The sequence below is a fragment of the Epinephelus moara genome, chromosome 18 (assembly GCF_006386435.1).
Source record: "Epinephelus moara isolate mb chromosome 18, YSFRI_EMoa_1.0, whole genome shotgun sequence".
NCBI lineage: Eukaryota > Metazoa > Chordata > Actinopteri > Perciformes > Serranidae > Epinephelus > Epinephelus moara.
The window spans coordinates 35,163,775-35,175,829 of record NC_065523.1 but is presented as its reverse complement, the minus strand read 5'-3'; the positions used below and the strand labels follow the sequence as shown (position 1 = coordinate 35,175,829).

The 12,055-nt window shown below is 44.4% G+C and overlaps 1 protein-coding gene across 1 annotated transcript; it reads right to left on the bottom strand.

Moving 5' to 3' along the window:
* Positions 1–461: 461 nt before the first annotated feature.
* Positions 462–10,637, bottom strand: si:ch211-106h11.1 (volume-regulated anion channel subunit LRRC8D). Its single transcript, XM_050069273.1, has 6 exons — positions 10,600–10,637; positions 8,056–8,421; positions 5,567–6,154; positions 5,120–5,370; positions 3,307–3,684; positions 462–1,891 (listed from the first exon to the last, which is right to left on the bottom strand). The coding sequence occupies exons 2-6, from the start codon at positions 8,392–8,394 to the stop codon at positions 769–771; spliced, it is 2,679 nt and encodes an 892-aa protein (XP_049925230.1). The 5' UTR covers positions 8,395–8,421; positions 10,600–10,637; the 3' UTR covers positions 462–768.
* Between the last annotated feature and the right edge of the window lie 1,418 nt (positions 10,638–12,055).

Below are 12,055 nucleotides of genomic sequence, written 5' to 3'. Positions count from 1 at the left end.
GCCAGCGATTGGATGAAAAGTGTGCCGCAGTCCACCGCAGTTTAAAAAAGCGGGATAGAGCAGTGCTAGGCTGTGGATGGAAGCCGACGAGGGTCATGGAGTTAAATAAATAATTGCGCACAATAAAATAAATGCATCACTATAATGTAGTATATATACAAGTATATAATTGGAACCATTGACCTTGAAAAAAAGCATAATTACATTTTAGGCTTTCTCTTCAGCTCTGAAGGGCAAACTTTTTCAATTTTTGTAATATGTGGGACCAGTGCTTGGACTACATGGGCAAAAATGTCCATGATGAGGAATTATTTAGCCTGAAAAGAGTACCTAACAGCAAACTATACGAAACTATACTAATTAAGGGAACAAAAACAATAATAAAACACACAGATCAAGATAAAATTATATACAAATAATTGTGTTTATTGTTCTCTGGTGGTCATAGGTAAAGACAACAAGTGCACGCTCAGACACATTCAGTGGAATAATACATGAATCTTCCCGCAAGCCACTGATTGGCACTTCATTAGTTCAATTATTAGTGGCATAAAAAATGTGCAGGATGTGTACTCTGTGGGCTAAAATGTAAATGAGACAGTCATGGCTGTTAAACCATGAAAAGAACCAATGGAAAAACAACATTCTTAAAAAACAGCTAATGAGCATTTTGCCAAAAGTACGCCAACACATATCCTGTTACATATCAGTATACAAAAGGTCTTCACTAACAGAATGTTATCAGTGTTAGCAGTAAGATAGTGAGTCTTATATCTGTGATTCCAGAGCAGAGGAGAAGCTCCACTGTGTGGGAGAGAAGTATGGGAAACTGTCGGACTCTGGCCGGGAATGACTCTCTGAGTATGTACCAGAAGGGGGGCAAGAACGGCTCAGGAGGTCCCTGACATGGGGAGGCAAAGTAAGAAACAGCCAGTCTTCCACCTGAAGACCACCTCCATGCAGGCCGGAGCAGCAGCCCAGTTCAGCAGGTAGTTCCTCCAGACTGTTGCTGCGCAGGTCCAACCTGCACAGCTGACTCGAAGCTGCAATGCCCCTGGGTAATGAGCTCAGAGAGTTGTGTGACACGTTAAGGATGCGCAGCTCCAAACAGCTGCTGAAGAGCTGAGGGGGAAGGCTCTCTACTCTGTTCCCACTGAGGTCCAGCTCTGTGAGCAACTGTAGTGCCTTCACCTCCACAGGCAGCACATCCAGCAGGTTACCAGCCAGCAGGAGCCTACGAAGACGGCGAAGAGTGAAGAGTGCAGGGGGAAGGCTCTGGAGCTGGTTGTTGGATAGATCCAGGAGCTCCAGGCCTCGCAGCACACCAACACTGGCCGGCAGTGCCAGAACACGGTTGTAGGCAAGTCGGAGGCAAGACAGACGTCGCAGAGGAGCCAGGCTCAGCAGCTCCTCTAGAGTTCTCAGGTTATTATGCTGCAGGTCGAGTGTCCGCAGGTTGGTGAGAGCCAGCAGGGCAGAGGGCAGACGCTCTAGCTGACAGTCCTGCAGCAGCAGCTCAGTCAGGTCCACCATCCGCTTCAAGCCTGTCAGCACAAGCAGTCTGGTGCCCTCGTTGAAGATCTCCAGCCTCACCAAGCTGCCTGCCACCTCACACAGCTCCCCAGGGATCCGCTGTAACATGCCCCGAATCACCAGCACACGGAGGTGACGTAGTTGGCGGAGGCTCCCCAGTGCCCAGCTGCGACCCACCCCACTGTCATTACTCAGGCGGCCAGAGAGGTGGAGCTCATGCAGGCTGCGGAGGGAGAGGGCCCAGTTGGGGATCTCTGATGGTTGAGTAAAGGTGAGGTGGAGGGCCTCGAGGCGTTCTTGGAGGACAGCAAGTGCGCTGGGATCCACCGCTGCTGTGCAGTGATAGAGGTGGAGCTCCCTGTGGTGGGAAGATACAATAAAAAACTTAATGTGCTTATATCCAACAAAACCTGAAAATAGGAGATAGCATAGTTCATAATGAAATAAATAACAAGTGGGGTATGTAAATGTGCGCACACCCACGTAGACTGTTAAAGTAAAAAAATGGGAGAAAAATGCATTTTTACCTACAGATCTAACAAAGAATTGATTGCTTTTATATTGATTATTTAAAGTGGAGGGATGCACTTTCATTTTGGTGTCTTTGAGTATGTTGTAATTCAAGTGGTCTGAGAGAAAACTAGATATCTGCACCTCCTCTTGGCTCTGTTCTCAGGCTTTAGAAAATCTAGCCCGAAACAACACTTTGGCCAATCACAGGTCATTTCAGAGAGAGGGGGCATTCCTGTTGGCTGTTCTACAAAAGCAGATGCAAGTGCACGCCAGATTCAATGGTGGGAAGTCCTGCAGAGAAAGCTGCTATTCAAGTATTGGCAACAACTGCCTACACTGCAAAGCAACTCAAAGAAGGAAAAAAGAGTCTCAAAGAGAGTCTGACAGTAAACGAAATAAAACAAGTGTCAATATAAATTAAGCATGTCAGAGATGGAGAGAAAGCATTGCTAATAGTTTAGCCTTATGCTAAGTGGAGCTAAAGGCTCACAGCTGCAGGTTCAAGATCACATTTATATAGCTAACATTAACTAGAGCCTCAAATCACAGTGTGTGCTTAATCTCACTCCCTGATCCTACAGATATCCTTGTTGGGAGGACACCAGGCACCAGCTCCAGAGACGGATGCCAGTCAGCACAAACCACAGCTCTAGGGGACTGGGCAGCCCTGACTTCCTGCTGGATTAGCAAACTTTCTGTTGCTGCCATTACACAAGTTAGACTGGTGTTGCTGCTGGCTGCCAGCCTGCTGTGACACCCAGTGCTGGGGGTTTGTGCTGACCAAATGACAACCAAGAGTTCACCTCCTGAGCTGCTGCCCGCTCTCCTCCCAGGGAAGCAATCCACAGTGGTGAGGAGCGAGGCAGGGGGACCATGGGGTGACTAGCAGCTAATTCTTATCTAAATTGATAAACAGAGAGGGAGACAATGGGGAAAGGAGGGGCTGCAGATGTGATGTGTGAAACTCTACAATGAGATATGATTAATTAAATCAATATATGCCTGTGGTTGTCTGGTGGGAGGGGCTTAGGACAGAGACAGGAGAGCTGCAGGAGGAGGGTGTATTTTTTCAGTCTGCTGTCTCTTTGCTTTTCCAGATTTCTGCGTACCCCAGCTTTAAATGCATCGAAAAACAATGTGTGTGTACATCACAGTGTTCAGAGTTATCCATATACATTATTTTAAGTGCCAAGTATAACCTTTTATTTGATGTGCATTGTTTAAATGTATAAAGCATGACTTCACGACTGTAAAACTCACCTGAGTGATGTCATGTTGGCCACCTGTGCAGTAAACCTGGCATCTGTGATGAGCTCCAGTTTGAGGACCTGAAGCTGGCTGAGGTTGAAGAGGGCAGGAGGGAGGTGAGGCAGGGCCACCAGCTGCAGTCTGGAGCAGCCCTCTGCGTCCACGCTAGTCATGGCATGCAGCTTCTCCTCCCCCCAGCGCCTCTCCAAGCTTTCCTCCAGCAGCCTGCTCTCACTGACGGGCGACAAGAAAACGGACAGACGCTGGGCCAGCAGAGGGTCGTACTGGTCTAACATGTGTAAAAGGAAAGCCAGGTCATTTCTCAGGTCAGGGACATCTCTCAGGGAGCACAGCTCTTTTAGTGAGTGGAAGGAGTACTGCCGCAGAGAGCTACGTAGGGCACAGAGCACAAAAACAACATGAGAAATTTATCACACAGAATATAATGTAACCCAAAAAACAGAATTACACTAATCCTATAATCAGGCCTCTGGTATGCTCAACATCATGGGCATTATTATGTTTAAAAGCCCTTTGAACAATTACAGCCTGTGTAGTCTACTTCAACTCTCAACAAGCTATTAATCAACCATTTAATATGTTTATCTTGTTCAAACTGTGACAAATGATTTATTCATAAGCTTGTATCCTATTTGACCGTAAAACTGTCGTACATTCCCCTCACGCTGTCTGCACATTTTATATGTTTTAAACCAGGTACTACAAAGCGCTGCTGATAAGTTTCAAAGGCTTATAATCAAATATGAAAATCAACGTGTAGGAAGTAGAAACCTGCAGCAATTAATTCATGAATCTAGAGGAAGTGGAGCAAAATTTGTATTTATTTGCAGTCTAGTCATCAGAAGAAAAAACTGCTGGCATACTACTTTTCTTTGATTCTTTAATTCCATACTTAACACGTCAACGCTTCTAAAGTGATGTAGTATACGAGCTGACTTTGTCCCCTGGAGGTGGAGGGGATGGTGGATGGTGTGTCACCCATGCAAGATATCTACCAAGCTGCAGACCACAGTTCGAGAACAACAAACAACAAAACTAGTTGTATTTTAATGAGTTATTGCTGCATTTCATGTGGCTTTTAAGCCACCAAACATGGGTGTTTTTTAGCGACCCATTGCTGTGCTTTCGGCTGGGGATTGTGCCATGAAAAGCGGGTTTATGAAACACGACATCGCTGCATTTCTTGCCATGATAGTGCTACAAAAAGTGATTATTTTAAGCTAAAACGTGATCTTTTCCTAACCATATCCAAATGCAGCCTCACTATGGTCACCAGCTAGTCGCTAACTCTGTCCAACATTTTGTGCTGGAACGGTGTCGTCAGTAGATCGAGCTTCATTTTCTGAAAACTAATTATTTTTGCCCCAGCATTAGCAGCATCACCAGCAGCAATTGTGCCACCAAAACTGGGTGTTTTTTAGAAACAACAAATCAAACAAAAGACACGCACATCTTACCATGGAAGGGCAGGTGCTGAGTCGATAGTCGTAGATGAAAAGAGGATGAATGACTCGCAATGCTGCAGGACTCTTTGCAGAAAATAATTATTTATTGCACCGGTCTGACGAAGAGCATACAGCTCGAAACGTACGTCACATTGCAATAAACAATTCTTTTCTGCAAAGAGTCCTGCAGTGTTGCGAGTCATTCATCCTGATTTTTAGAAACATCAGCATCTGTTCATTGACGAGTTTCAACATATCCGCCACATTATTGTACAAATGTAACGTAACATGGTTTCCAGAGTGCAGTGACAACATTTATTCTGACGACTGGTTTGCCCTGCTTCCCCAAATGCACTAACCTGTGTAAAATCCAGCCGAGGGTGTAAAAGTTCAGCAGGCCGTACAGCCCCAGCAGGGTCAGGTAAGCCACCATAAGTTTGCGTAGAAGGGAAGAGAGCACATGGATGCACTCAAAGGTGGTGTAGCCCACCAAGGCCTGCTCCTCAGGGTGACAGGTGTGGTTGAAGGAGAGGGAACTGAGGAGAGGGATGGTGTAACTCAAGATCAGCGTCACCATCAGCAATTTGAATATCGTCTGAGCCAGGTAGACCTGAACAGATGAAAGAGGGTATAATGAACAAAGAGATGAAACACAAGAACATCACTCAACAGATGGTTGCTGTACATATAAAGTCCTTTAACATCACGTCATAAAACATTTACTTTTTGGAACAGTAAAAAATTAATAGAAAATGTTTGCTACCAGAGAAAAGACAAAGTACTGTCTAGACTAGAGGATCTCTCACCTTATAGATGACATCTGAGCTTTCACAGTGGGACCGAAATTTCCTGACCTTTTCGAACAGTGCCCTGGCCTGTTCCCCATCACTTTTATCCAGACTGATCACCTGCCTGGGACTGTCAACCATGACAGGGGGCTTCGAAGATGGAAAGTGTGCCTGGGAGCTGATGGATGTAGACGTCATGGTGGAGTCACAGGAGAGTGTGGAAGGACACGGGGAGGGAGGTGCGGCGAATGATGCACTATCTGACCACTTCAGAAGTGGGCTGTCTGTGCCAGAGTCTACACTTGTCCGTCTTGTGTGGGTTACTGGCAGTGAAGGTGAAGTTGAAAGAGGAGGCTGGGGTGGTCGTCTCTCCTCTAGCACCTCCATCTCTTGGATGCTCTCCTGCCGGGCAGCATGAGACAGGGCCTGAGATGTCCACGGTGACTCACAGCACTTTGCCAAGATGGCCAGGAAGTGCTCTATGCGGGAGGAGCTGTGGGGGAAGTGGAGCCAGAAGGAGCCACTAGCCACCAGCACTAGAGACTGCAGCAGGGCCATGTAGGGGAAGAAGCGGGAGCACAAAGGCAAAGCCTCATGGTAACACACCTAGACAGACAAATAGACAGGTACACACTTAAACCTGCAATAATTTTTTTGTCCACTTGGGGTCAGTGGAAACATGTTGTGAACACAACAGGGTATGTTACATATTACCATTCTTTACCAAACGTCAGCCTGCAGAGAGGAAAACTGAAGCAAAAACTGCAGTTCCTTTAATGGCCACTTGAGGCTGTCTCCAAGAGTGAGTCAATCCTCATAGACCCCCACATTAAGATGCTCAACTTTACAGCAGAAATAAATGTTTACAGCCTGAAACAAAAATGGTTTTGGTCTCTATATCTAATTTTTCCGTTCATTGCAACTGTACGGTGGTGATTTTATTTACATAGCTCATCTGTTTTAATGTTATGAAGGCTTGAAGTCATGCATAGTTAAGGGGGTGGCCACTTTGAGTGACAAATAGGTGCCATCCAATGAGAAGTCGCTACCACGGTGACAATGTTGGTTAGCTAACATAACCAAGGCATAACTCAGATTCATAGAGCACAGACATAGCTATAAGTGTCACTATTTAAGTCTGTTTTCAGTTCATGAAAGTTATTTGTAATGTTTTAGTTGTCTAAAAAAGTCTTGCTCCGCATTTGGTTGTACAAAAAAGACCCTCCAATGAGTTGGATATTCAATTTTCTACCAGAGACTGCTGATAAACCGAGATGACCCACTTTAGATTAACTTCCTGGATCTGTGTCACATGGGTTTCGCCCTTCGCCACTACCTTGCCCCTTCAGCAGACTTGCAATGGTCCTGAGTCCATTTATTCCAATGGGAAAACTGAACATGAGTACAGATTATGACTGCTTTGTTTTTTTGTTCCATAGTCACTGAAGTAAAAATTGGACCCAGTTTTCAACCCTTGTACACATTCTGACTCTAAAATGGCAGTTTTTGAGACACCCAAATCAGGAGAAAATTAATTTTGTTCAAGACATCAGCAAAATACTCTTGCAAGATGTGGCAACAACTGACGTGATCTTACACTCGGTTGATATCAGACATTAAGCTAGCAGATACAGATGAGCAGTTAAAAAAGGAACAAACATTAAATTTGCACTTTATATAATGTTGTATTGTTCTGAATCTGATTTCATCCGTCCACACAACGTTTTCTACACTGCTAAACAAGGTGGGGATATGCGGACTACAGACAACTACGCCCACTTAGGAAACTGGACGTGTATACCATTTTGTACCATTGATGCAGCTTTTGTTATAGAGTATCTTTGTCTTCATCCTTTCATCCAAATATGGTCACTTCTGGATCTAAATTTCCAAGATGGCAACAGTCAAAATGCCAAACTTGTGGCTTCAAAACAAGACTCCACAAACCAGTGGTTGACGTCACGATGGTTACGCCCATTTTTTGATACAGCCTATGGTTATCAGGTACTTATTTACACATTCAGATACAAAGCAACATCATCAGAGTTGTGTTTCTGATTACCTGATCAATTTAAGTCCAATATTCACTCTCTTATCTCAGTTTAGTCTCCACCAACTCCTGAGGGAAATATTGGCCTCTTTGGTGGCTAAATGCTCCACTCACATATAAGACATGTGATCCATTGTTGTTATCAAAATATGGAGTATAGCTGCTTTGAGGGACTTGACAGTCAACTTTTTAAATTGGTTTAACCTAGTGGTGTAGTGGTGGTTGATGAGGTGGGTGTACTATTCAGTAGATGGGTAGGTAACTGAGGTGGAAGTGGGTATACTCCTCGATATATTCCAATGCCTTTTGGGCTGATAGGTTGGTTTATGGTAAAAGGCCAGAGATTAGCAGGATAAAACCCTTATACCTGTGTATACCCTCCACTACACCCTTGGTTTCACCTGATCTGTTGCATCATCTTCAGTGATAAAGGCAGCTGAGTCTAGTATTACAGTACCTGGTTAATGTAAACATACTGCTGGTAGACCAGATGTGTGCGTCGACCCCGGGCTGTAGAGTGAAGATTAGGGCTGATGTGTGGAACATGGGTTGGGGGCTTTAAAGATGGAGACAGTGCATTCCCGCTAGGTGAAGGATTACTGGTATTTGCAGTGGCAAGTGGATCCCAGGGAATGCACACCACTCGGTCCCTGGACAGCTGGTCAGTACAGGCCAGGACAGATGCCATCAACATCAGGACCACCAGGTAGTCCATGAAGACCTCCCACCAGGGCTTCAACAGTTTGGACCTACTCTGGTGCTGGTTCAGAGGCGCCAGCTCCGACAGGGAAAACATGGCGGCCTCTGGGTCCAACGAGGATGACTGTAAAAGAAGGTGATAAATGGTGAAGAAAGGTCTGGGTTACACAAATTAATGGATGTACACGAATGAATTTGGCTTTCATTGTCAGTGTTGATGGGTTAAACCAAAATCTGTGACTCGTCAGACTCAGCTGTAGCGTTAGGGCTCTTCAGACAGAACTCACCACCAGGTTTCTAAATATTTGTGACCACAGCATGATCCAGGAACATCCTGATCATGTCACAGAATAAATGTTAAGTGCTAATATCGTAGGTAACTGGACTTGCTTGCGTTTCTTGGAGACGTTCTGCTTCTCATCCAAGAAGGACTGAAGAAGCTTCTTGGATGAGAGGTGGAATGTCTTCAAGAAACGCAAGCAAGTCCAGTTGCCTACGATATCAGCACCTACGATTACCATGACCTGGATGACTGAGAATCTTCACCGACACGTCACAGAATAATACCCTGGAAATCCAGAGTTCTCGCTAGAGCACAATTTGAATTTGCTCAGCGAGTCACTCTGGCAATCAGTAATGATGCTCATTACTCATGCCTTTGGAACCGAGCTGCACCAGTCACATCGGTGTATCTGATATAGGCGGGCCAGAGGCGAGCTAAACAGATGACGACAGCGCTGCGACGACGAAGTCCGGAATCAGTCAGTAAACATTGCAAGATGGCTACGGATGAACACCAGTTGTTTGAAACGGCTTTGGCCGCTACAATGAACGAGTTAGACTTGGCTTTTTCTCTAAAAGAGGAACAGAAGACGGCGCTCGAATCTTTCCTTTGCAAGAAGGACGTTTTTGCTGTTTTGCCGACCGGATACGGCAAGAGTCTAATCTACCAGTTAGCTCCGCTGGTAGCTAAGCTCTGGATACGTCACCCCGTGTATTGTTCTGATTGGTCGTAGTGTTATCCAATTGCGTGCAGTGATATTTACAAATGCATGCTTGGTGCCGCCCCTCGAGTTGGGCCATTTGCATTACTCATAGCCAGACCCTAAATCTTTCTAGATTTGGGTCTGGATTTCCAGGCTAACAGAATAAAGCTAAATCCACACAAATACATTTTCGCTTTAAAATGAAAATGATTTCTTAGCACTGTTTCAGGAATAATCTGCATCTAGTCGAACATGTCCAAAAACATCTATCACATGACCATTCACGTACACTGGGCATGCACCTGCAAATGTAAACAGGAAGCAGTTCGTCAGCTCTGCAGTTGGTTGCGTAGTTGCTGAAACTACGAGGGAACAAAAGCGAAAAGTGAGACCAGAGATTCCTTGGCTCTGACCGACAATGAGGTGAAGGCATGGAAGTATTAAGAGATTTGGATACAGCGTTGGCCAGTATCGCTCAGTGCCCGGATGATCGACGCTGCTTCAGCATCATTGGGCCCATAGAGCATGTGCACTAGAGACTTCTGTTGGTCAAGCTGGCTACTTCTGGTTTAATGCTCTAACTTGAATGGGGATACAATGATTTAATCGTGCGGCTCTTCTAGACTTTCCAAATATTATCGGACTGAATGGATCAAAACCTGATAGTGAAACAAGTCATTTCGCAGGGGTTGTAATGCTTAAAAAATGGATCTCACTAATCTACAAGTGTGTCTTTACCAATGTAAGTCTATGGGAAACAGTGTTTTTGGGCTCAATGCCATTATGTGATGGACATGGGAGTTGTAATTCCACTCTTTGGCCGCTCTGAAATTGGCTTGGAGGTGGAAAACACAGATTGGGAGTCGTTGCAAAGCAAATATGGTCATTGTTTTCAAAGTTTCAGTTTTTGCCTTTGCATGCTGAAACACAACCCTGGAGTTTCCTAACTAATACGGGTTTTCAAAAGTCTCTGTTTTAAGGGTTTGAAAACACCGTTGAGACCTTGTGTAAACATGGCAGAAGTGATACATTTTGATGAAACAGGTTAGCTGAGTTTTTGAGTGTTGAACTCTTGAATAATAGTAAAAAAGTTTATCTCCTGAACTTTAACTTGGACTTTTGCGTACGTGAAAATTTGATGAAATACTTTGAAATTAAGTTTATCAGCTGGACCTTTAAACATCTTTCAATCAATGTTTGCAAATTAAGAGTAAACAAAATAAAATAAAACATCTGACAAAATTCTTCTCCTTGACAAAAATACAAATCACAGCTGAGCAGTTTGTTGCTACAGACCAGGATTAACTTGAACCTACCTGGTTGAATAACTTCTTCTTTCTCTCTGTCCCTCCTGTGATCAGCTCACAGCCACTTCACAGAGACTTTCATTCCGGCGCTGTCTGGTTCTGCTGTGAAAAACTCCTGAAACTTACAACAAACTCCTCCTCAGCTGGCTCAACACACAGCTTTTCAACAGTTGTCATGGCAGCAGAGGATGTGTGGCTGAAAAATCTAATTCAGCACTAGAGGCCCGCTCAAGACCCACTGAGGGGTTTCCTTCACCCCTTAAAGGTCCAGTGTGTAGATTTAGTAATTAATATTACTATATTTTCAGTAGTGTACAATCACCTGAAACTAATAATAGTTGTGTTTACCTTATGGTATGTTCGCACCAAACACAATGGAAATTTTAGCATTGTGTTACACGTGAATATACAGCCGCTGGAGTGTTTTTGCAACTGGGGATTATTCGTCCTTGACAGCTGTGCTAATGGTTGTGCTAACTAACTGGGGAAGATAGCCAACAGCTAATTTGATACAACCGATAGTGTTGCATAGACATAGTATAGAGAGAACTGGACCCAAAAGCAAGACTCAGGCAGCTGTTAAAGTGGATTTATTTTCAATAATGCAAGAAGGGGTGTAGAGAAACAGGGCACTCACTGTCACTGTCATTGTGATGATGTTTTTATCTTGTCCTGTGAAGCAATGAAATGTAGCACTGTGCCCAAGATGAATTTCCCTTAGGGGACAATAAAATTTACCTTACCTTGCCTTACCTTACCTTATAGTACTCGGAGGAAACAGGTTGGCAGGCTGGAGAGCCAGGTAAACAGGTGACCAGTGAGTGTGGATCGAAGGCACAAAGAAACAAGGTTCAGGCAAAAAATCCCAAAGGAAAAAAGCAACAAATAGGCCACAGTTAGTACCACAGTGTAGACTGAATGATTTGGCAGAGACTGGACTGCAGAGCCGGGGTATTTGGTGGTGGGTGGGTCCAACAAACACAGACTTTCACCCTGGAGAGCGGTGCTCACATCCCGTAAGATTATAAAGCCAAACCCGGTTATTTTTTCCTAAACCTAACCATAGTGTTTGTTGTTGAAGGAAAAAAAAAAACATTAGTTCACAGTGTTGTACCGATGTAGTGCTTTTATTTTGAAAGAGACTGTATGCAAACAGTAAGTTTCCTGTGAAAACAAAAGTGTATTTTGAAAGAAGACAATGCATGTAACAGGTGAAGTTGACACAGCATCACAGAACGTCAAAAACACACCCAGGGTACCTTGCACGTCGGATGTGGACGTGAAAAGTCCATGACCAAATGTCGATATGTGTAAAATATGTATCCACTGATGTACAGACGTGTCTTTTACAATGTCATGACATCACATGATGGACCTGGATGCTGTAATTCCACGTTTACCCACCGTTTTAAATTAGTGTCAAAGCCCGGTGCTGTTCCTGAGAGCTCGGGCCACTCACATTTTT

Coding starts and splice junctions, on each gene's coding strand:
- si:ch211-106h11.1 (XM_050069273.1), bottom strand. CDS start 8,394: ATGTTTTCCCTGTCGGAGCTGGCGCCTCTGAACCAGCACCAGAGTAGG. Junction 6,155..8,055: donor AGTATGTTTACATTAACCAG/GTACTGTAATAC, acceptor TTGTCTGTCTAG/GTGTGTTACCATGAGGCTTT. Junction 5,371..5,566: donor GCTCAGATGTCATCTATAAG/GTGAGAGATCCT, acceptor TCATCTGTTCAG/GTCTACCTGGCTCAGACGAT.